At 45.5% G+C, this 26,026-nt stretch overlaps 1 protein-coding gene across 1 annotated transcript; it reads left to right on the plus strand.

Annotated features, from left to right (window-relative positions):
* Positions 1–1,281: 1,281 nt before the first annotated feature.
* On the plus strand, positions 1,282–26,010 carry LOC147795118 (S phase cyclin A-associated protein in the endoplasmic reticulum-like). The gene is given in 31 exon segments (XM_087132248.1): positions 1,282–1,647; positions 2,088–2,214; positions 3,163–3,515; positions 3,780–3,880; positions 4,177–4,248; positions 5,902–6,000; positions 7,124–7,270; positions 8,692–8,906; positions 9,098–9,511; positions 9,791–9,879; positions 10,064–10,246; positions 10,846–11,042; positions 11,370–11,481; positions 11,868–12,008; positions 12,410–12,565; positions 12,857–12,999; positions 13,528–13,609; positions 14,287–14,442; positions 16,230–16,331; positions 17,021–17,217; positions 17,602–17,731; positions 18,069–18,181; positions 19,591–19,620; positions 20,287–20,410; positions 21,142–21,356; positions 22,567–22,722; positions 23,036–23,273; positions 23,861–24,013; positions 24,294–24,344; positions 24,347–24,487; positions 25,899–26,010. Coding segments are annotated over 31 exon segments (4,539 nt in total). The 5' UTR covers positions 1,282–1,641; the 3' UTR covers positions 25,995–26,010.
* Positions 26,011–26,026: the final 16 nt, after the last annotated feature.

Genomic DNA, 26,026 nt, shown 5'->3' on the forward strand with positions numbered 1-26,026 from the left:
TGTGCATTTTACTGTCATGACACGTACATGTACATGTACATGTATACATGTAGATAGGTGGATTTTCCAAGTCTTGACTTTGTTGTTGTGACCCGATCGACATTGTTCAGGGAAAAAAAATCTCCCTGGTTTGAAAAATAAAACAATGCCCAAAACAGTAAAGCACATGTACATGTGTGTATTCCAGGGCACCTACATGTACATTTACATGTGTGTATTCCAGGGCACCTACATGTACATGTACCGGTATGAAGCATTCTGTAGTCTGCCTGCTTTCATTTGTTTCTAAAATGAACTGACAAAAGTCACTGCATCAGTTTGATCATGCTGTAGTTTGGATCCTTCAGTTGTCTGTTGACCTTCAAAAAGACAGCGGGCTTACTTTTCTCATGTTTGTAGATGGCTGTGATATCTGATGCAGTGCATATTGACAATGGATTTAGATCTTCTGTTTGCTCATTTGGTACATGTGTATGATAAGACCTGCTCAATTACAGCACTAAATGAATCTACATGTAGGTGTGGTACCTGTTGAGTATTAAAGTACAGAGTGCTGGCGCATGACCCATTTATACACATCTGTATGTTAGACTGTACGTATGTTTCAAACAATTGGTAATGTTAACGTGACTACTCAAGTACCTAGCATACGAGAAGCGCTACATTGTATAGTATGCATGAAGTAAATGTTCAGCCATCAGCACTGGTCATCATGGTCATGGTGATGTGGACAGCCGTCAGATCTCTACATGTACACCTACAATCTCTGAAGTGACTGTGAATTTCAACAGTCTGTTAAGCGCAGCAAGTTGCTTCCATTTGAAAATGTTGAAGCTGTGTGCATGCATCACATGTAACACATTTCAATCGTTCATCACATCTTTTACCAAGCTACTCGTTGGAATTTAGGAAAGAACTGAGGCGTCCCAGTCTTCTCTGAAGTCTCTGTTATTTTGTGGAATCGGCAGCAAAGTACTCTAAATTTGAAGCAGCGGTGAATTCTTCAGTCTGATCGGTTAACAGTCTCACAACTTCCAGAACAGTCAATCCATGCTCCGTGACTGTTAGTGCTGTCCCATTGTTGTGCAGCATGGGTGATGTCATAGCTATATTTCACCTTGATCTCCAGTGACTCATGGAGCTGTAATCTGGGGAGACGTGGAAGTGAGACCAGCCCAGGGACGTTTGTTTTCGATCGTCACAGTTGAACAGATCAGTAGACAAGCCAACACTTTGTGCAGATCTACATGTATACATGAACAGTACCACTACATGTACACACATGTACAGTACGTTCACGTCGCTGCAACTCTGTCAGGTGGAGAAGTTGAAGACTTTCCTACATGTCCACATGCCAGCTTTGCATCCATGAGCCTCATACGTGCAGTCACCATGTGTCCGTTCTTGGGAGATTCAGATATGGTTGTGCATAAATGATGGCCCCCTAAAAAACCACCTTGGAAACCTTGAATCGCCACGTATAGGTTTACATGTTGGCAGCTACTGTGCAGCATTTCAAAGTCCAAGCAGTTGTCCGTCAGAGATACATGTACACAGTACTTGTGCACGTACTGCCTAGATAACGTTTTCCGCAACATTTTGCAGTGACAGCAAACGAGCACTTGACTGTGACATTGCATTATGGAGGTGAATACATTTTTTGTTTCGTTATTTGGTAATTAAAATACAGATGGGATTTCAAGCTATTCATGGTGACAGACGACTAAGATGGAAAGCTTGCGGTAAGCACCATGCAATATCTCTTTTTGAGTCTGTATGGTTCTGATAAGAACCGGAGAGGCTCAACATTTCGGACAGTGAACTCAGGAGACTGAACCAGTACCTCCAACCAGCATATAAGCCCCACTCCCTGTCGGCATCTCTTCAGTCTCCTGACGACGGACAGAGCACACTGTCCGAAACGTTGAGCCTCTCCGGTTCTTATCAGAACCATACAGACTCAAATAGAGATATTGCCTGGTGCTTACCGCAAGCTTTCCATCTTAATTAAAATACGTTCTTTGAACCGAGAGCCACTTTGTCTCTGCATGCCTTGACAAAAAGTAACTTCTCTTGTATGGTTGCAGGCATCCTACACACGTTCCCAGAGCTACGACAAAGTGCGGCGCATCGTCAGCGAGGAAGGGAGGCAGGCGCGCAACCTTGTCACCTGGAACGTACCCGTGGACTACAGCGATGACAGTGACAATGACGGTGAGGAATTGCCACTCGGTGCGGCATGTGACAGGCCCAGAACGGAATTTAGATTTTGTGTCCTCCACGCGGGGGGAGAAAAGCCACAGTTTTTGCAAATCATACATGTAGGTCTGGATTCAGAGGCATAGTGTGTTGCACGTACCACTCTGATCCACTTTTTTTGACAAGTACCGATAAAGGATACATGTAAACGGCTAAGAAATATCTGCCTGTTTATTACTCTGCCCTCCTGTACACTTGTAAGCAATTGTAGGCATGTACATGTACCTATACATGTACACTTCGTATTACACCTTCCCACCGACCAGCCATAATGCCCTCACCATTGTAAGCTCTTGTTAGTAACCTACATGTATGGACTTGTTTCACTGGCTGTAAATTTAATTCATCCTCGGAGGTTCACGGAAAGAGTCCATGCACATGTACATGTAGGTGAGCATTTAACAGATAATGAAAGTCAAAACCCGCATCATTCTACCCTCCAAAGTGTAGGCCCCCTGCTCTCTTTTTTTGCGTCACTTCTTGAAAGTGGCATGCTTGATTGGTGTAAAAAATCATTCCAAGAGATCTCTCTCATAGGGCACCGATCTTTGGAGGAAGATTACGGTGTGCAAATATTCTGTATACGCGTGCGTGTTGATCCATCTGTATGCATTTGACATGCAGTGCAGCGTTATGAAATGTCCCAAATGTTCAAAATGCTGATGCACCTGGTGATCTGTGGGAGGTGAAGAGATTTAAGAGAGACCTACAGGCGTTTCACAGTCTTTTGCCCATTCATAGCTTTCTATGCAAAACCCTCACAAGTCTTTCTTGATAGAAACCTAGTGGTAATCACCACCTGCAATTTGAAGCAAGTGTAAACTTATACGTACTTGTAGTTCACATGCAAAAGCTTAATATCAAGTGACTGACTGTTGGCAATTATAATGTGGTGGTTTTCAGGTAAGCCCGAAAGGCGCCGGAAACCCAAAGCCAGAAGCAGTGCCAGCACCCGCAGCGCGTGCCTGACGCCGCGGGCTGGCGCCATCGCTGCCGCCCCCCGCAAGAAGGGCATCGACAGCCCACGCGACAGCCCCAGGGACAGCCCCAGAGACCCCCCGCAGGTCGCCGAGGCCTCGAAGCCCGACCGCAAGACTGCTGCGCCTGGTAACTCCGGCACGGCAGCCGCTGCGGCCGCGGCCAAGAAGGTGGACCTGCGGGCCCGCTACTGGGCGTTCCTCTTCGACAACCTGCAGCGGGCGGTGGACGAGATCTACCAGACGTGTGAAGCGGACGAGAGCATCGTGGAATGCAAGGTACAGTGTTGCACCACAGCCATTAAGTTATGAACCGGGATACTGGACGCATTGCTCGGGACTCAACAGGTGATAAGGTTTTTCTTGGACCCTAACTCACAAGCAAGGAAGCAGATGTTCTGTCTTCTTTGTATTATTAAGTTACATTCCCTGTATCTGCCGCTTCTGAGCTACGTGTACTGTGTGAAATTTGGAAAAAAAAAACACGGAAAGTCAAGTGTCAGAGGTCATGAGTTGCCTTGATTGACCACTTTGTCCCAACAGGAAGTTATCATGATACTCAAGCGGGCCACCCACGACTTTGAGTCCCTCATCAAACGCATCAACGTCCAGAAGGACTTCGAGAAGTGCGACATTGAGAACAGGTATGTCTGAGGTCTGCCCTGTTCTTCTCTGCCTGGTTGCAGTGACAGTACGGTTTGGGATTGTCGTTTGATACTAACCGACACCAGCAGCCGTTTTTTTCTCTTACTACTGCAGAACTGTTGCAGAATACTGTGCACACTAGGGTTTTGTAGTTCTGCCCTCACAAGTTGTTTAAAAAGTCATCGCAAGTCCACCACAGGTCGTCCAGTCTGAAGCCACATCACAAGCTGTTTGATTGAACTCTGACAAAGGCATATCTGTTGCCGTTGTTTTGTCTTCTGTTACTTGCAACCAGGGGCCACTTTTGTGGGAGCCGTGGAGCTCCGCATTGTGCCAGTTGCCGGGACAATAAATGCCACACGTACATGTAAGTGAAAACAGGCTACCGACGACAAATGCCATGCCATGTCTCGGCCGGTTACGCAGCTGCTTGTTGCTTTGCACATATATCTAAATTCGCTAAGCAGTATTTCCCACTCAGGCAATTCCCCGAACCTGGGCTCAGACTTGCGACCCGACTTGCGATGGACTTGTGATGGACACAACTCCGACAGATACGCATTGATCGCTTTTCTCCTACTATGAACAAAGTAGAGTGCATGTCAGTTGCTTGCATGTACATAGAAATAACATGCATGTCCGAGCCCGTGTACGAGTTGATCACCGTGCAAGCTTTTTTGCCACTTGTGTACAGTCTTTAAAAAAACAAAAAGATGCTTAAAGTGCATTTGCTCTGCTCTCCCCCTTTTGGCAACAGAATGCAATTTCTCTTAGCCTACAAATGCATGCATATTAATGCCGTAAAACGAAAAAGTGCTTTGCTGTGCCTCCGCAGCAACGAGCCCAATCCGTCCCCCCGCAAAAGAAAGAAAAAAAAAAGATTTGTCAGGTGTTTGTGTAAACACCTGTGCTACTTTCTTGCAAATGTGACCCATTTCCAGAAACCAGTTTTGTCATGCACATGTATGTGTGCGTTACTTCACCAGTATTCTCAATAATATTTACAAGTTTTCCTCTGTTTCTGTTTTTGGTTTTGATGTTAGGCCGTCCAATTACCATTAACACCTACTCGTACTGACTACATGTACATGTAATAGTGTTCCACAAAGTTCACCCCGCTTGTTAGACGTCAGAAACTATGTTCATTTTGTGTGTGTGTGCTGGTTCAGTTTACAGTGTTTGTGAATGGCTAACTATTAATGTTTACTGCCTTTTTGAATCGAGTTTTTATTATGGTTGATGCGCTCAAAATGTTACTTGGTATGAGCTTACAATCCAAAACCCAGTCTGCATGTTCACACGATGTGCACTTTTGCATGTAGCAGCTGATATACATGTATGTATGCAGTGGGTGGATGAAGGAACCCGTGTTTAACCTTATTACTTGTACACTGAGAGTCATCAAATGATATCCAAATAGCTTTGGCCCTTCCGATCAGGTTTGGGTTAGCTTATTTGTGATTTGTAATACAAAATTGGTACTCCTGTCCCTGGCCCAAAGGATAAAGTCAAATTTTTGACCCACCGTTCCAAAGCCAGGCTAGAGAATAGTAAGCGGAAAACAATGCAGATTTGCACAACTTTCAGTACCTGTCGGTACCAAAGTTTGCTGCTAGCAAAATGTTTCAGCTTCGAGGGTGTATTGAGGTTTAAAAGTGAAGCAATTGGAGAGAGGAAATTTGACAAACATCAGAATTAACCAACACGGGCCTGGTTTTAGAATGGTGCGTCGCGTTTTGTCCACACAAGTTTTGCACAGACTTGGACTTGTAGATTGTCAGCTCATATCGCCCCTCCTGTTTGTTGATACTGTTACTGCTTTCACCCTTTCTCGTCTTCTTTCTCTCCGTCCCTTTCCCCCTCTCTATTTCTCGCTCTGTCTCCGCCTTCCAATGACTGTCCATCGTGTGTGTTTTGGCTGCGTTGCCGCCACCGTCGGGCACACTAACTCCATAAACATCCGCCACCTGTTTCTACCACCACCACCACCTCCACCACACAATGGGCGGGGACAACTCAGGCCCACGTCTATTGTGTGGGAGGTGCGGAAGTCGTCCTCACCGGCCAAGCACCGAACCCCCAGCTGGCCCCCGGACAGTAGGGCCGCCATGCCTCGTCGGTGCGTTTTGCCTCCCCTCTGCAATCTACCCGCTGCAGGGGTGTAGTTCTTTTTTTGAGGGCCATAGATAACCATCGCTTTCTGATAGGCCTTAGCGAGTAGTACCAGTATTTGTCCTGAAAAGTGTCAAGCACCTTTGAAACCTTTGAGCTCAATTCTAGTTCGATGTCAAGAAAGTCTTGTAGACGCTTTGCGAAGTATAATTAAACTGAAAAAGCACTGAATTTTTTGAGTTTCCCAATGAAATCAGCTAAAAACAAAAAAAAATTGAAATCAGATGTGGGAATTGCACAGTCACTTTATAAGCAGCGTTGTAGTCAAGACCATTGGAATACCAGACACAAGGCCACAAAGCAACAGGTAACAGGGGTGACAAAGGAGTACTTTTGTTGCAGTTCACTTAAGATGTTGCGGCTTGAATGAAGACTGGTGATCTTGTTTCCATCTTGTAATGGTCTCTGTGACGACAACAGTGTTGTACAGTGGCTTTGCCTGCTGTAGGAAATGCAAACATGCTCAAATGCTCTGGGATTAATTAGAATGGTTACAGTGTACCAGTCCAGAGTACTTTTTTGATGAGGCTTTTTTGTTCCTCGTTTAAATTTTGCAACAAATTTTGGGCCAGCAATGACTTTCTTCTTCTCTCGTGTTTTGTTTTCGCTCATCAAAAGACTGCTGTTGGTGCGTTATGTTCTCTCAATTCCCAAGCTGCTGTTTTTTTTCTCATGTTCTTGTCACTTTATTCGAACTTGAAGACATTTTCAAAGACAAGATAGTTCACTCGATGGAAAAGATGCGAGCTGTTGACAGTAGGAACTATTTGAGTCCACATTATTACTTCTTTTCCCATTTATGATGCTTTGTTTGATTTAACTTGTTTTACTCACCAGTAACAAATACCATTTCCTTGAGTGAGTATTGCAAACTCAAGTGACCAATTTCTCGTTCCAGGCTTGTCCACATCCAGAAACAATGGCTATGGCTGAAATGACACATGCACGAATGAAAGCCACTACATGTAACTGGTGGCTGCAGCCTCTTCCCATAGGCACATGTGTTACTCCAGCCATAGCCGGTTGATTCAGACACAGCTTTACTCGGCTTCATTTCCTGTCCCTTTCAGGCCCAACTCTCTGGCCTGGGAGGTACGGAAGACCTCGCCCGGGCGTGGCCTCATCAATAGCCCCACCCCGGAGGGGCGGGACACCCCGAGCCCCATCAATCGGAGTCTGAACTTCGGTGGGCAGGAAGCTGCCAAAGCCAGGAACAGGTGAGGGGCCCACCCCCAGGAATCCGTAATCCTTGCAAAAAGAATCAAGGAGTTTTTATGTAATCAAAAGGACTGGAAAATATTTAACGTTAGGAATTCCAATTTCGTCCCTAAAATTTCCGCCAAATGACAATTTTGACACACCTATGTGTTACCGTAATATGTATTATGTAATCTTATGCATGTACCGTAATACGACTTATCTGACTTATCCGAACAGTCAGTGCAGTGCATGTTGCATGTTGCAACCGTGGCAGTGCCCTCTTTTGACGCGTTCCAGCCGCGAGATGGATGTGATCATGGATGTGACACTGAAATTGTTCATGGAAGAAAACGCCCTCTATCGACAAGCTACATTGTAACTGACACTGTATGCGCCGCGTGGTGCCCTGTTTCACTAGGGGACACAGCTAAGAACGTTCTGGAACCAAGACTAAGTACTGCCGTGAAATCGACCTCGATCATGTCAAGTGTGCAAGCACCACGCAGTGAATTTTTCTTTGAATTTCACGCTGAATTTGCACGAAATTTTGCAGTGAATCAACACATTTAGGAGATGAAAAATTATTGCAGGGCCATTTCAGATGATGTAAACCCTTGCAGAAATCAAAATTTTATGGAGTGAGTATTTTATTTATCGGTGAGTACATGCGGTAATGCACCTCATCAGGGACTCAGACTCAAGTCTTGTACCATGCAGCGCTGATGTTTCCTTGTTCATGGTAACCTGACATGATGGATTCTGACACCAGTACACCAGTGTCCATTTTGAATATGGTCACATGTCCAATAGGTCGTATTCTCATGACATCATGTACAATCAGCAATTGTACCTCATGTGAATGTACTGCAGCAATGCAGATTTCCAGAATACCTGTATCAACCATTATTTCCCGTTGACTCCTGTTGCGTATAATATTCTGGATTTCCATGAAAAAGTCTAAATTTTGGGCAGCAGGACTCTGAATTCTTGATAGTGGGAAGTCTGCATAATTTCAAATTTATCATTTGCAAGGCTTTAAGCTGTGAAATACAGAAAGTGGACCATCAGAGTTGGAGCAGGATTCCAGTGGTCAGTCACGACCACAGACGGAATAGGAAATACAAGCTTGGGCCAGACTCCTGAGTAGTTGACAAGGAAAAATTCAAATCCAGCGTGGCACAAAAGAGGGAAATTTTTTCAAGATTAGATAGGTTTATGAGCTTCCTGATGAGGCATTGTATAAAAGACTAGACTCTGACAGGTAACGAGTCGCACAGCTTTCAACTTTCAAATGCGGTAGCCGTTTTGCTCTTGTGCGTATAGTGTACTCACTGGGATTGGCAAGGTGCTTTTTGTGAGGACTCCTTTTTCCCAGTGATGTCGCTGATAGGGTAGCAGGTGATGCTCATTTCATCACTGCCTCTCCCAACCGCTGCAGCCCCGTGCCGTTACCACCAGTGCCAGCAGAGACCGTGGCCGTGGCCAGTTGGGCCGACAGGGTCAAGGGTCATACTGCCAAGCCCATCGCCAAGGTGCCAGCGGTGAAAACGGGCGATGCGAAACCAGCGGACGAGAAACGGACAGTGGAGGGAAAGAAGGATAACGGAACACCGGACGTGCTCACTGTGAACGGAGCACTAAATACGGTGGAAGGTGAGTTGTATTGATTGCCTTGTCTGATATCAATCGTGTAAAACTTATGTTAGCCGTTTTTTAAAACCACTGCGACACTGGCTGAGTTTGGTTGTAGAAAGTAGTAGACCCGCGTCCAATCACTGGATTCAGTCCAGTGAGGGATTTTGATACCCCTGTCATCCCTCCATGGAAATGTTTTCCGTCGACAGACGATGGAGAAGGCTGGGAGACGGTGCAGCGGAACAAGCCCAACCGCTCCAGGCCTTCCTCGGCCAAGAGCCGGTCTCACCACAATAGCGCCGGCAGCAACCACTCGGCCAAGTCGCAGCCGGGGCCCAATCCCGCTTCTGACACCAAAAGCCCACAGCAGCACCCAGCCGGGGCCAACCAGGCCCGGCAGGAGGGCTCCCGCAGCAGGGCCGACAGCGAGAAGGAGAACAGGCCCCTGGAGAGCAACCTGGTGAACCGAGAGCGGTCAAACACCGACCCCAGGGTTGAAGGTGAAAGGTCTGAAATGGTCAAGGCGGAAATTCGGATGGACAAGAATGAGAAGATTTCAGGTTGCACTGCAAACAAGGCCAAAATTCAGGATTTAGATCCAGCTATTGTTGCTGTGTGTACCAGTAAGTTTACTCCAGATGAAAGTTTACATTTTTCTTTAAAGACTGTCTGAAATCCCCTGCACCCCCCCCGCCATTTTTGCCCTGTTTTCATCTGTGGTTACTACCTTTCCCTCGTCAGTTTGCCTTTGAGAAAGATCCGGCTGGGTTTGAAAGCTGCAGCTGTTAAGCATTACAAATTTTTTCGTGAAAACTTGCTTAACGACGCTGTGCCACCTCAAAGCAACTTTGGAAATGGGAAAAAAAAAAAAATGATTTGGAATTTGTGTCTACGTTTCACAGGGAAGGAGAACATTCTGGTGTCATCTGGTGACGAAGGTGGCAGTAACAAGGATAACACCGAGGATGAACTGGCGACCAAACTGGATGAGGTACAAGGAATAGATTGAAAGGAAAAAGAAAACTGTCCTTTATAACAGACAGTGCTCAAAGCACCCCTATACTGCTCAGCACAGGATGTTGGCAACACTTTTAAACCGTTCACAGTTGGCATCATAGATTCTGTACTGTATTACATGTGCAGTGTACCACTCCCTTTAATGGCCCCCCCTCCAGGACGTCAGCGTAGCCATTGATGAGGAGGAGACGCTGACTAACGAGATCGAGAAGTGCCAGGACGAGGCGCTGGCCTCCGCCATCGCCGAGGAGGAGAAGCTGACCAAGGAGATTGAGGAGGAGGAGAGTAAAGAGATCATCGTGGAGACGGACGAAGGAGAGAGTGACCTGGCTCTCAGCACGGTGAGAAATCAAGACAAAATGTGAACAAGAATTGCTTGTAAAATCTGTTTGCATGACCCTCATGTCCGGGTAGAATTTCAGTGGGTAAACTTATAACCCACAGGTGAATTCATCCCCATTGGGCTGTGTTGAATGCTTTTTAGATGATTTCAAACAGCTATTGGTTTTGATATGATTTTTTTCTTGTTTTTTTCTTTCACCTTCCTCCATATGTTTTGTACATGTACATGTTCCCTTCTTGGTCCTTAATCATGTTAATTGGAACTTTAGGCTCCTTCCAGCTGTATTCATTCTTTGAATGTGAATTGGCCATCATCTGAAGAGGAGTATTGAAATTTTATGTCAGTGGTCACATAATGTCATCATAAAGGTCCTTTATATTAAGTCCATTATTTTGAGAACTGCAAGTCCAACAAGGCTGCAAATTTGCACATTACTATGCTATTTCGAGTCAGTTCAACTGAGACTTTGTGCAGATGAACCCACAGCTGCCATTTTGTCATTACGTTCATAGACCATTTTTTAGGAATGGGTCTGTGATTGTTCAGTGGACATTCACCGTCTCAAGTTTGATCGTTTTTCTTCGCCACTGTCACCAGAACACCCTGAGTTCACTGGACAGCTCCCAACGCACCCTGGACTGGAACGAGATGGTGCTGGACTTCGAGGAGCGGCAGCGCCAGCAGCAGTCCCCAGTCAGCTGGGGGGAGCTAGTGGAGATCAATGAAATCGAGGGGCGGCCGCCGGGCTACGCCCTCCACATGCACGAGAAGCTCTCCTCTCCCTCCAGGAAAAGGTGAATGTGGATTAGCGTGCAGCGGTATTTTATTGCTGGAGCGCTTTTGTTCCCGGTTGTGACACTTAATGCCACAAATAGTGGTATTCTGTTTCAAAACAATGACGGATCACCTCTGCTATTGACAACTGAAAAAATGTTGGCAATTCCCAGCAGCGGAATCTTTTGTTCCGAGTATGATCTTTTGTTACAAGGCTGAGCTCCTTTCGGGCACCCGGGCTATGTGTAGCAAACGTAAGGTCTCCAATTACCGGGCACCCCGGCACGAAGTGGTTAATAGTGAATGTTTCCATGACACTTTTGCGATATATCTTTCCGCCAACACAGAACGAGAGCTGAGGCCCAGAAACGCCACGAGGAGCGGCAGGCTAAGGCCCAGCAGAAGCGGGTCACCCTGATGGACGAGAAGGCCATCAAGCTGAAGATGCTCCATGAGAGGGTAAGAGATGACCGCTGGTGCATCCGGGAGTGATCCTTAGAAGCTATGAGAGCAAAAAAACACAAAGTCTGTCCCCAGCTGCTATGGCTCATCAAGCCAGTGTTAATCAGTGTTGCAGTCGAAACCTCTTCAGACCAATCCATGGTCCCTGCAGGACCATCATGAGACCAGCACAAAACCTCCAGTCTGACATGTGTCTAAAGGCAAAGCGAATTTGACGTCGCGAAAGACTTGCAGCAAAAATTCGCTCAAGTTGAAAATGCGCTCAACTTTTGTGAATTGCGCAGTGCGAATGTTTGACAAGGTGTCCCAAATTTGCGCTTGCGTTCGCCTTCTTGCCAAGTGCAAACCGGCCTTAATGTTTTGATGTGGTCGATCGCCGGCAGATCCAAGAAGTCCGGGAGTGGAAGGAGGAGCTCCTGATGCTAAAGAAGAAGGAGATGGAGGAGAAGCAGCTGCGGGCCGAGCAGAAGAGGCAAATGCAGCTGGAGGCGGTCAGGAGGAAAGCGCAGGAGGAGGAGCACAAGGTGAGATGGGGAACTAGACTTGGGGGGGGGCAGTGGCAGGTTGCCCCCTTGGCCATGCAGCGGTCTGCTGGTTGTCATGCCTGGAAGCGTGGATTCCAAAAAAGTGCCTGCCTTTCAGCATGCTGCCTTGTGATTGGTTGAGCCGCTGTGACATCTCATTCGCATGTTATTTGCTCTCTTTGCACCCTTGCCGTTTTGAAATGCTGACTTGGCTCATTGTTGCATCCCTGATACTGCGAGAATTCTAAATTGCCAGAGAACAGTTCGCATGATTTTAATAAATTGACGCCGGGGTGCTCTAATTCTAAGAAAACAAATATTTTGGGACCACTTGTCATTGTGATTCTGTACGCCATAGTTACACATCGTCATGTTCAAATTGGCTCTCGTTTGTTGAATAGGCCAACGAGATTGCATTCATCAACAGCCTGGAGGCCCAAAACAAGCGGCACGACATCCTGGCCCGCCACCAGGGGCACGAGGCGCGGCTGCAGGACCTGATGGAAGAGAGACAACGCAGGCAGGTGGAGAAGGCGGCTAAGGAAGAGGCTGTGCAGGTGAGAAATGGCTACGGCTATGTCCATTAAATGGCAGCGTGTCAGTGGCAACATTCAAAGTCATAGCCACAAGACAGGCCGGAGAAGGCGGCCATAGAAGAGGCTGTTGCGAGTGTGACTCAAAATGGCCATTCTGCAATTCTATCTTCCATCTTTAGTGTTTGATACTGAGAGGGGCCAAAAGTATTAGCTGGAGAGGCAGCTTGCATGTTTGAGCTCTCTTCTTTAGGTATTTATGCAGTAGGCCTAGCCAAAACTTAACATACCCCCCCTCCCGCCTTTGATTTCCAGGAGAGGAGGAAGGCCCTGGAGGAAGAGAGGATGGCCCGCCTCAAGGAGATGCAGAAGCATCGGCAGAATCAAGCCGACAAGCTGAATGTCCTCAAGGAGCAGAGGGAGAAAGCCAGGGAGTCGGCCGTCAAGGAACGGGCCAAGTAAGGGACGAGCTACACAGCCTCCGCACACTACTGGCCATCACAAAAGCCCAGTCAAAAGTCCAGCCACAAATCCTCTCGTGAGACCAATCATTGAGCCGCAGGGTGATCCACGACAAAGGAATGCCCGTGTCACGTGACTTGTGAGGGACTTGGGGGAACTCGTGATGGACTCGACCACCATACTGTCAACTTCTTTGATTGCCACGCGTATTAACTGAAGCCATCACGTTATTTACCCCAGCTCCCCAGATTCGTTTGGAAGGAACCCTCCTGAATCCTCGTAAATTGATTGTTGCGAAAGGGTTGAGTAGAATGTTCTTTACGTACAACTAAAAAAACACAAAATTGCTGAAAAGAAGCTACCTACTTGTGATGTAGAATGCGAGAAAAACTGTGCAATTACAGAACAGAAAATGACTTTGATCCCTCTTGGTTGGAGATCTTTGTTTCTCAAATAAAACCAAGTTGTGGCGTTTTGTTTCTCATGATGGCTGAATAACAAGGGTTTTTTCTTTCGTTCTTCAGAGAGCGAGAGCAGAGACTGTCTGCGCTGAATGCGGCCCAGCAGGCCAAGGAGGAAGAAATACAGAAGAAGATCCAACAGAAGGTAGGGGGGAAAAAAATGTATGGCTCATCTCAAGGGCCAAAATGGGATTTCCATTTGATGAATGGTCACCAGATGTTGAAAGCTGGGATGTTCATCTTCGTTACCATGACAAAATGTGGTCATTGTTTCCTTTTTTGGAAATTGGCGTTCAGTAAAGCAATGCTCATTTCTACTAGGGCTGCAGATCCCGTTAGGAAAACATCACAGAGCTTATTTCGCTGTGCATTATGCAAATGACTTTTCCACCCTGTATTGAATGATTTTGTTTGTTTATTTTCCTCCAATAATGCATTTTGGTGCCAAGTACAGGATGAAGTGACAATTAGGAAGCCGATGAAGACATGTTCAGTTTTAGAGGTGGGAGGAAAACCCGTGATGAATACTCCAGGGAGACCCACAGATCAGGCAGAGGCAGAGAATGAAAGCCTTATCCACGTGCTGACCTCGGTGGGATTTGAACCCGGGTCGCAGAGGTGGAAGGCCAGGAAACAGCCACTACACCAACCTGACTCCAAGATGTGATATTGCACAAGACTGATGTGTCCTGAATTAATAGATTTGGGGTTAAAATGTGCACAGGACATCGGTGGAAAAAATATACAGTACGGTGGTGATCACTTTTGCCAGAAGAATCTTGAGGTTATCCCTCAGTGACGCTGGTCCCTTTCTATCGACAGCACGACGAGACAACACGACGGCACAACCAGCAGATCGAGCAGAAGCGCGAGAAGGCCATCGAGCTGAGCATGCTCAGGCACTATCGTACCACCGACGTCGCCCCCCACCACAACCCCTACGAGAACAAGAAGATGTGCTCGCTGTGCAGCGTCATGGTACGCATTGTTTTGAACGCATTCTCTTGCCGAGTACTTACAATGCATTATAGTATAGTGTGCAGTATTTATTTTTCATGAGACGATTCCTGTATTGTATTAATAGTACACTTATATTTTTCATTTTTTACAATGTATATGTATGGTTATTAAGCACTGTCGGTATATCGATATATCGATATGGGTTTGATATCAATATCGCCGATGTTTGTTATTTGGTAAAATCGATATATCAAAAATATCGGATTTTGGAGAAATATCGAAAACATTTCAACTTCAAAAACATTGATATTGAAATTTATATTGAAAATATCGCTACCGAGGAACAAACTTTATTAAAAAATACAAAAGTGCATTGTCACATTACGTAGGCAATATGGACACTAGAACATGTAGCCAAAGTGAATTGGATCACACCATTGTGGTGTAGGGGTGTACCCTGAGAACAATTCACCAGTAATTCATGCCTGTTATAATACCTTGAAAATTATAAGGAATAAAATTTGATATATGGATAATATCGATATAAACAACCCTGATATATCGGTATTGGCCAAAAAATGACATTGACAGTGCCTAATGGGTGTCTCCTTCCCCCTTTCTTTGCTTTTCCCCTCCCTTCCCTCTTTCCTTCATTCCCTTTTCCCCCGCCCAACACATGCCCATTCCCACGTACTTACCTTACATACCTACTGTGGACATTCCTTTACTTTCGTGCAGTTAAGAAAACTCAGTGAAAATACCCTTTTTTTCTTGAACTGGGAACACGTTTTTCAGCCGTTTTTTTTGTACAAGGTTTCCTTGACTTTTCCTCTTCCTTTTATGATGGATGACCCCTCCTCAAAACGCCTCTGAACCTCTTTTCCAGAGAAGGGGAAACGTCCTGTGGACGTGTGTAAGTCCACAAAACGTCTTCCTTTCCTGCATCGTGTGGACATCTTTTGTTCACAAGTCCACACTAGGTATGGTAGGTTAGCGCACCCATACTGTTAGGTTTATTCAGTTTAAAAGACTTCAAAATAGAACGTCTCTTTGCCGTTTTCATGCCATCTGTCTTTTTAATCTCTTTGATGTGTGATTTTTGTAAATTGATCCATGTGTTGTTGTTAGATGTTGTGCTTTGTTCTGCATATTTTGTCACAATTTTTGTGAGATGAGCCCGTGTACGTGTTCCTTTTCCTCTTAATTGGATGAGTTAATATTGAAATATTGAAACATTGAAATTCCAAGAAGAGCCCTATTACCCATTTAATTCCCTTTCGTCATGTAACGATTCCTTGAGAACTGTTTCTCTTGCATCACCTGTTTTTGCCCTGAAGCGACACACCAGTTTTACAGTCTGGTCGAGGTTGAGGGAGAGTGGATGACCCGGTTGACAAATTTGTGTGAATTTATTGCCTACATGACAACAGTCATCCTCATCTTTAATCTTATTGCGCGTTCCAATTCAGCTGGTCGCAGTGTTGTTGATACTGTCGTTTGCTATTCACGCAACTGTCTATGCATGAGCACAGAACAGTTTTAATACAAATAGAGAGAAACAGCCTTGAAGCACTTGCGCGTAATGAGTTCAGATAAACCCTTTCACCTCTTCAGTTCCAACCAGAGCCTAGTTTTAAATCCTGTCAAAGAGGAGTAACTCCCGGCTGAAAGATTGGGCAACTCACTGCATCAGCCTGGGGGGCAACAAACGAAAGAAAGGTTTTGAGATTGCCAACAGACCGAGGATTGTTGAGGCCTCCTGCGAAGGGACACCAGTTCTAATCTTGCTCTCCCGTCGTCCGCAGATTCCGTCAGAGGTGTACCTCCTGAGCCACCTGCGAGGCAAGAAACACAAAGAGGCCGTCCTGGACAAGCACCAGGGAAAGCACATGACCGACGAAGAGATTGTAAGTCAGGAAATGACTCTGACCTCTAATCCATGAATAGTAGGCCTATGCTGTTCGCAGAGTAAGTGACTTTCCATTTGCCAATGAGTGATACGAATTTCAGAATATCAACATTGTCCGAGCAAGATAGGTATTGTTCCTACATGTACCATTGGTGTGTGATGTAATTGATCCGTCGTGCTCAGATGCCACCATTGTAGTTATAACTGTGAACAAAAAAACAGTTAATTGTGTGTGACTTCTGAACTGACCATACATACCTGTCCGTCCACACACTTTCTTCATCAAATTATGTTCTTTGTGAAATTCGTGCACAAATTACACGAGGTGTTCATAAAACACTGCCAGCCGTGGTGGAAATTTGTGTAGTGTGCACGGCATATTTATCAGGCGAGCCAGTTGTGCACAAATTGTACAGTATTCAAGTTGACTGGGGAAAAAACAGCAGAGAGACTTCTCTAAAGTAACGCTTTCATGAGGTTTTAAATTGAATGAGTTGAAAAGATCTCCAAATTTTAAATTGAAGAAGTAATTTCCAAACAATTGTGGAAAAACATCTCTTTCTAGTTTGACACTTTATGCAAATTCTGTTCGGGAACTGCTTGTCGTCGTCCTGAGTCAATTCGGCAATTTTTCCGGTCCATTTCACCCGACCGATGCTTGCTCTTTTTTGCGCGATGGCTGCTCAGGAAAGCTACTCCCTCAAGATGCTGGTGGAGGCCTCGCCCGACCGACCCGACCCCCAGGAGCTGGCCGAGAAGGAGCGACAGAAGGGGTGCCGCAAGCGGGCGCGCAAGCTGCGGCAGAGGATGGCTGCCAAGGGCAAGGAGTATGAGAACAACCTGCTGTCCAAGCCCCAGGGTAACGAGTCGCAGCTCAGGGCCAAGTGAGTCGGTTGCCCCCCCCTTCCCTCCACCCCTCGCACCAAGGCCATCCTGGCGTTTTCCTTGGTTATTCATTGTCTACGTGGCAAGGAGTCAACAAGCAGGCCTTGCTCCAAAATACTTCCCCAGAGCAAGTTTTGGGTTCACAATTTGAATAGACAAACGCGTAAACTGAAGAGTGTCTTCTCCTAACATCATCACACTGAGAGGGCTGTCACTTGTTCCAAAAAGCTCGATCAGTTTTCTTAAAAACCAGCGCACACATCAGTACAGTTAACCTCAAAACGATGTCAAATTGAAGAGGAGTTCAAAAACCGGAGAAAAATTACGTGGCAAGAACCTTTTGGTTTCAGTTGGTGTTTCCCCCATTCCTTTCCGTCCTCCAGGCTGCAGAAGCTGATCAAGGATCTGACCAAGTACCTGCAGTCCCAGACCTCCACGGGTCCCTGGGAGCAGAGCAAAGTGTCGGCCATGGACAGGGCCCTGGGAGAGCTCAACCGCATCCTGGCCAAGAAGGTTGGTTGGTGCCTGCGCTGCCTCCTACTCTCCTGCTTTCTTCCTTGTTTGCATTTTTTCTTTTCTTGTGAAAGTTCCAACACAATTTTTACCTTTAAAACTTATATTTAACAGAACATGGAGCTTATTAATTCATGTTTAAAACCTGTGAGATTTGCTGAAAGACATGAAAGCACTGACCGGCAAAAGAGTCGAGAAAAATCGTCTGCCACATTGGAAAAATCCACTGTTGGAAAAAAATTCTGCCTCCTTTGAAACCAAAACCCTAAATGAGAAGCAATTTTATCTGTAATCGGGCTAACATGTACAGCAATGACTTCCTTTCTGATCGCCCCAGGAGCAAGCCGACCAGGTAACCTTCAGGACCTGCGGTGGCCTGTCCACGCTCAGCCGCATCCTGATGCTGATAGACACGGGCAGCAACGCACCGTCCCACGCCATTCCTCCCAGGTAAGTTAACAGTCTCTCTCTCTTCTTGTTTCAACCCTTAAAATGGCCGCCTGCTGTGTTACTGCCTTCTCACAGCCAAAGCTTGGGATCAACACTATCTTTGTCCCCCCTCTGCCCTTTTGTCTTGGCTCACATGTCTCTTTGGGTACACACCTCACGATATATCCATTCATCTCGCATCTTGTGGACAAAGAGTAAATTGTTGATGATTCACATTATTTGTCCTCACCACAAACAGTTTTCACGACCCTTTGTGTGGAAAAGTTTGGCGCTCCATGGAAAGAAAAAAATAACCAGCAGTATATTTGAGTTGGTCGCCAAATGTGTGCAAGACTCAAAACTCATACTAAGACTCAGTGTGTGATAACCGATGATGCAGTGTGAGAGGATGTACAGCGGACGGACTCGACCTGTCTCATATTCATTTTTTTTATCTTGTCATCTTGAAGTCATGAATTCACTCACGAATGAGTTTTAACTTCAATATAATTAACAAGTACAGCAGTATTTGGGTAACTTCTGTTCTATGCATTGCTGGAATTTCAGGCTGTTCATGGTGAAAGACAGCAATAGGTGGAAAGGCTTGTAGTAGCACCCTGCAAAGGAACGCATCTCTTATGAGTGTGTGTGGTTCTGAAAAGAACCGGGAGTATACTCAGCGTTTCAGACTGCGTGCTCAGTCCGTCGTCAGGAGACACAGGAGACACGAATGAGTTTTAATTTAATGTAATAAGCAACTGTAGCAGTATTTGGGTAACTTCTGTTCTGTGAATTGCCTTCGGCAGCCGGAATTCCAGGCTATTTATAGTGAAAGACAGCTAGTTCGTCGTCAGTCTCCGAACGACGGACTGAGCATGCAGTCCGAAATGTTGAGTATACTCCTGGTTCTTTTCAGAACCACACATACCCGGTACTCATAAGAGATGCATTCCTTCGTATGGTGCTACCGCAAGCCTTTCTGCCTTTGGCAGCCTTGCGAATGATGGATATCTTTGATAAGTGGGCAATTCCAGAAATTAGGGGTCCATTTTTTTTTGTGTCCGTGTCACATCTGACTTGATTTTTTTAAATTCAGAACACATTTTGTGATTTCCAAGAGTGATGAATTAATGCAAATTGCCCGCCAAACAAATAGTTAAAGGTTGAAATCAGTTCCGGTGATATTTCCATGTCAAGATGTAACGGACACAAAAATGTCACACTCTTGGATCCCCAATTTCAGGAATTACCCACAAGCTTTTGTCAGCTGTATGTATCCTCATCTGGCGTCTGTCTGTGTCTTATCAAATCTATACTGAGAAGTTTCCTGGCGTTGAACTTTTTTCCCCTTTTCTCTGTTATTTGTCTTCGCACATCTTCATCTGTCCTCTTCTTATCTGACGTTTGCGGATGCTGTGTGGCTCTGGTAGTTCCACACCGTGCAGCATTGTCCCTGCCAAGTGAGTAGGCACCTCTGCCGATTTCAGCTCAAGTTTTTTCGGACATTCCCTCTGTTTTTTGTCTCGTGCAGTTGTTGTCTTGCGCTTTCTTTAATCATTAGTCGATCTGTTTGTTTTATTTTTTTTTCCATGCATCTGCATACATTTCTTCCTTACACTTCTCCCCCCCCCCAAAGCGATTGTTTCCATGGCGTATCTGCAAACTCTGTCTCGAGCAAAAGCACCCCCTTGAAAAGAGCTACATTGGTCGGGAGCGTTCAATTTGTTGGTAGCGGTGCGACCGTGACGAGTGCATTTCCTAGTCGTTCGTCAACCAACCAAGTTCAGTTCTGACCAAAGGAGCCTCCGTTGCTAAGAAAAGTGCGCCCTCTCTCGGTCCAGCTCGAGGCTCATGCTAGTACCTCTCTGTATACTGAATGCAAGACTAGTATTTGCTTCTAGTTTGAGTTGCTAGTTTAGTAAATTTGTTGAGCTGTTGTCCCTGTAGTTGGGTAAAATACTACCAGAGAGAGAGAGAAAAAAAAATGCTAAGCCAACCATGAACCTTTGGAGTAAAACAGAACCACGCCCCCTTAACACATGCAAAATTGAAGCTGAAGGCCGCGACAGCTTTCTGTGTTCGTTTGACGCTGTTTGACGGTACCCCGTATCTCCCCCCCCCCATAGATCTGTGTGCAGTGCGGCCACCGCGTTCAGGCTAGCCTGCAAGGGCTGCTTCGACAACTGCCAGTACGCGCTGTACAGCGGCAAGCTGGCACCCATCGTGGAGCTGCTGGTCCATCAACTGGGGGTAAGTTTGAAAATAGTGTCGCCGTAAGAAGCCTCCGATGTGATCTTTTCCCCGACGCCCTGGGGGGAAAGTGGTATCTGAAAAGTGTTGTCAACTGGCCGGTGCTCGAGGAAATAATTTTGGAATTAGAGTCACAATTAGTTTGGACTCGAGACTTCTCTTTAAGTCTTATATGAGACTTCTCTTGTTCAAAATGGCTTGTGACTTGACCTGAGTGAAGTGGAATTATTGACATTACTGACTTTGCTGTGGAAAGAAAGGTGGACCTTCTACGTGTGAAAGCAAGCCTGTCTGTTTTTGCCTTACCGATATTTCATCTTTGTGCATAGCATAATTGGGGGAAAATATGAGACAGGCCTTGAGCCAGATCCGTTTTGCAAAACATCACAGGCCACATCAGTTGGTAAAGGATGTCAAAGAAGATGCACATGTGCTGCACGGACTTCGATCTTTAGGTAGACTTGAAAAAAATGATTGGGGAGTTGTAGCCTGTGACTTGAATTGACTTGCAGACAAATGGCTCGGTTTCAACACTGATATGCGATCGGCGCTGCCATCCTCAAACCTTAAAAATCTCCCTAAAATCCTGGTGAACTTTGAGGACTTTTTGAGATGTAGGGAATGGGATTTCATAGATAAAAAAATGATTAAAAAGTTCATTGAATCGGATGTTTTCGGAGTGTGATACCACCCATCATCAATAATCACCGAGCGTCATTCTTTGCACGCAGCTGATGGCCCCAAACTCTTCGACGGGCCACCCCGCGGCCCCGGTCCCCGAGACCCTGTCGGACCCCGTGGCCAGCTGCCTGATGCAGCTGCTGTCGGCCGTCCTGCTCTGCCTGGTCAAGCACCGGCCTCAGAGCCCCTCGTCCGACAGCCGGGCCTCGGGGGCCCAGAAGAAGCAGATGGACACCTTTGACCAGTGCGGCCAGGACCTCATCAGGTACCGTCGGAAGATTTCCTTCGACTTGTAAAGCTATCCTTTTTTTTTCCAATGGAGACCAATCTGAGAGAAGCCATTATTGTGAATACAGCCATGGATCGCGAGTGGCCGACATGTTAGTCTCAATACATCCAGGGTTCCCGCGACCTGGAAAAGTCGTGAAAAAAGTCATGGAAATTTGTTTTCATTCTCCAGGCCTGGAAAAGTTACAGAAGTTTGTAAAAATAGCTAAAGTCATGGAAAAGTCATGGAAGTTTCCTAACACTGTGTGTGATATCTGTTATCAGAAATAAGTGCATAAAGGCGTGATTTGATTTTTATTTGCAATTTGAAAAGTGTAAATAGTCCATGAAATTCTTTATTGGGTCATGGATTTTCATAATTTGGTCATGGAAAAGTCATGGAATTTTCATTGTCCTTTAGGTGCTGTAACCCTGTGCAATGCCCAGAAATAGAATTAAAAAATACAAAAGTTGCAAAATATTTCTGAACTCTTTGGCATTGTAGAGATTCATTCAGGCAGGTATTATTTCTGGGTTATTTCAGTTTATACACGGATGTTTTGAAGGATTTATTTGGGAGATGTGTAAAAGAATGGATGCCTCACTCTCATGCAATGGAAATAGTTGTCTTCGGTGACAGATGGAATGTTCCATTTCAGTTCACATCATGGAATGGAACATTCTCCCTGCCACCTCATGAAATCATTGTCACCACTGCACAAACCATGCAATATTTGCATATCCAGATGTACCTGGTAATAAGTTATTCAGGAAAAAATGCAGGCTGTTTGATAATTTGATTTATTTATTTCAGAGATATTCAGTTTACCAGACTGTCCAAAATCTGTATTGTTCAACCTGTTTCAAACCCCGAGATTCATGAGTGCTCCTGGCAAAGCAGAAATTGTTTTTCTGTATTCAAGAACAGCTCTCCCTGATAATATTGTGTATGATTTACATAAAACTTTCCATCATAATGAGCACAAAACATCAGCAGAGGAAAAACTGGTAAAAGATATTGCAGAACATGCGCAAATGGTCCAAAGTGTTAGCAGGAATTCCTGACTTTTCTTTCCATCATAATTAAAACTTTCCATCATAATGAGCACAAAACATCAGCAGAGGAAAAACTGGTAAAAGATATTGCAGAACATGCGCAAATGGTCCAAAGTGTTAGCAGGAATTCCTGACTTTTCTTATGCACACAGCTACTTGGTGTGCTGCGGTGTGATCGACAGTCTCACATCCTGCTTCAACCGGGTGCGGGGGACTGTGGATGAGGACCCGGCCCTGGCCGACTTCCTGCAGCACAGCCTGGGGCTGCTGGGAGCCATGACCAAGTTTGTCTCCGCCGCCTCCAGCAGGTATCCTGAAGCCCGACATTCGGAAATGATAAAACAGGAGACGTTTTGACGTCCATGCTGGCCATGTTTTCAGCACTGTGTACTAGAATATGGAGTTTTATAACTGATGCCGTAAAAAAAATTTTTGATGAACCTACACCAAATGTAGGATTTGTGCAATAAGTTTGTGGTACAGGATTGATTTTAGGATAATTAGTGGACCTAACAAACATTTTATATAACGTAAACAACTTGAACGAGGAAAGTCAGGAGGACAGGCCCCCTTAGCGTTCTGTATTGTGAATTCCTTTTTTTTCTCCTTCAAAATGCGCAGGCTGGGGAGTGTCTTTGCCAGCAAGAAGGAGGACCCCACCCAGCTCCTGGCTGCCTTCCGGGCCACGGGGCTGGGCGGCATCGTGTCGCTGCTGTACGGCGTGCTGCTGCACGGGGGCAACCCGGCTCGGGGCGGCCCGGCCCCGCCCCCCGAGCTACCCGAGCACACGCTGAGCGTGGTGACGGCCGGTATCCGCATGCTGGGCAGCCTGGCGGCGCTGGACCTGGAGATGATGCAGGTACGTGGAAATTATTTATTACCCATTGGGCACTCTCAGTCCGTGGCGTGCTCCCTGGCCTTCAACAGCGAAGGTGCACATTGATTGCAAATTCAGGCATACGTTATTGAGTTGTTTATAATACACTCTAAATTGCCAAATTTGTGTCCTTCATGTAGGTTTCTGTAACGGAAGGTTTAATGAAAGTATAATTCTTGTCAGGCAAAATAAAACAAACAATTCGTCACACCTCTGTTTTCCTTTTTCTTGCTGGCCTTCATTGAACTGTTTTTGTTATGTTTCATAAAATTTGCCACAAATTTCTGCTGTTTGTCTTTCTTATGAAACCTGTGTGCAAGTTTAAGATCTGTTAAATATTAAAAGAGTAAGTAAAAAAGTCAAAGACTGTCCTTCCATCTTGAAAATATCTTCCATCTTTACCAAAAAACCTAAAGCCGGGCTGCCTTTTTCCATTCTTTTGAAAACCCATACGAGAAGCCATTTTTCGTTTGCCATTATTCCGGTCACAATTTGATAAAAAAGGTTTGCGCTTTGATGTAGAAAATCATAATGGACAGAAGCCACTTCTTTCTAATTCTCGTGACTAGAGTGCCCTGGGATCTGAAGGCATCTCGCTGGAGTTCCGTCACATTGCCACCTACCTGCTGTGGCACTGCAGCCACTTTGCCAGCTGCGAGGACCTCCTCCACGAGGTCGTCCTCATCGTGGGCTACTTCACCGTACTCAACACGGAGAACCAGGTAGGGACGTTGTACGCTTAAAAAGGCGAAGTGTAAACGACGTGAACTTGTAAATGAACTTGTTGTCTCAGTGCTTTCGTTTTTATGGTCATTTTCCCGAGATAAAAGTTAATTTTGCTTTCAGTCTGATGTGGCCGACTCGTGGAAATGGCCAATTAATATTGAAGTAACCGTGATGGTATTCTTGCCTCTCGAATCCTACACAGTCCTTTTAGAAGTTCCTCGACAAACTTGAAGGATTGGCGATTATAGAGGATCTGTACTTTGTCCTTGCTGACAGGTTCTGGTGCAGTCTGGTAACACGCCCACCCTCCTGCAGCAACTCTGCCGGCCCTGCCGTTCCAGTACTTCAGCGACCCCCGTCTCATGCCGGTGCTGTTTCCCACCCTCATGGCCTGCTGCTACAACAACGCAGAGAACAAGAACATCCTGGAGCAGGAGATGAGCTGCTCGCTGCTGTCCTGCTTTCTAGAGGTAAGGCTCCATCCGAATATAGTCAGTTCCCTTAAAGTCTCGTTTGTAAGACTTAGAGAACATGAACACATCAGCTCCTCATCTGCTTTCTAACCTTGTACATGTATTTTTATGTTTATTATCCACTCATCTCCGCGCAGAACACGGTGGTGACACAAAACACATGTGGTTCACTATCGCCAGAGAAAGTAGGCCTGTAAACTCACATTTACGAATACACTAGATGGTTTAGCCATACCTTTTAGTCGAGAGTCCATCAAGTGACTGGCCTTAAACGGTTGACGAAGCACCCTTTGGCGGTGCGGCACCTCACACAGTATGTGCCAGGTGCACGCCAACCTCTGTAATTACGGAGATGGTTTATGATTGCTCGCCAGGGGAACGTATCATGGCACGGCTAGAGGGGCATTTTTTTTTAATGAAGTGTAAGTGTCAACATTGGAAATTTGTCATATAGCTTGTTTGACTTGCTCATAAAGATGTTCATGACTGGGAATAACTATGTGCTCGGCCGGTCCTAAACTGATATTTAAGACCATCTCAGGTGAATGGCCATTGGTAGTGCTCTCGCCTGTCACTCAGACAATAATCTCATCCACTCTCCTGAGTCAGTCCTAATGGCCCAGTTCATAGTAATAAGCAGGCTGTGTAAATACTACTGTTTTACTCCTCATGCATGCATGGCATGTACAACAACGCTCATTACAACAACACTCATGTGTTGTTGTCTCCAATGAGCCTTTCGCGAGTTACATTGAACAAAGTCTGGTACACTGACTTCTTTATATTCACTTGAACATAACAATTGAATTCTCCATACTAAAGACACTGTTGCTATACCTCGTGATTGGGGACAAGCTTTGGCATAGTTACATAAGAGACGTCTTGCAACAATACACTGTTTTCAATGGATAAAAAGGGCACAAAGGAACCAGTCCATTCTCAGAGATGGTGGTCGCTGTGCAAAAGCTTGCCCTGAATCACAAGGTATAGCAACAGTGTCTTTAATTTGGGGAATTCAAATTGCTGTGTTTATGTGCAACCAGATAGCTCAGTGTAACACAATTTATTCACATTTAACTCGCAAAAGGTTTCTTTGCTTCAAGAATACTTACTACAAATACCTCCCTGAAATCTTCAAACATGACAGTCGAGAGTAATCATTTTGGGCCATTCTGTGATTCTTACTGACGGTCATGGGGGCCCCTAATGAGCTTAGTGATTTCACCAAGACATCGGTTAAAATTCCAGTGACTAAATGTTACTTCTGTTCGCCCTTTAAAAATCATACCAAGGGTCATTTTACTGAGACCTTAGCGTAGCAAACAGATTTGCGGCATGCATCAGCCATTCCCGTATTCTTGCTGTGCTCTTCAACATTGCAAAACGTTTTTTCCACTCAAACACGTAGGAAAAGATTCAAGAGAAGAAGATCAAGCAGTCGCCCACAACGTCCAAGATTAGGGGTAAGTCAACACTTTGGACTTTCTTGCTGAACTGTGTGTAGATTTGTCCTGTTCTGAGCAAGATGAACTTTTT

This window comes from Acanthaster planci, unplaced genomic scaffold, assembly GCF_054643075.1.
Source record: "Acanthaster planci isolate LZ-2023a unplaced genomic scaffold, COTS_SCS Contig161, whole genome shotgun sequence".
In the NCBI taxonomy this organism is placed as follows: domain Eukaryota; kingdom Metazoa; phylum Echinodermata; class Asteroidea; order Valvatida; family Acanthasteridae; genus Acanthaster; species Acanthaster planci.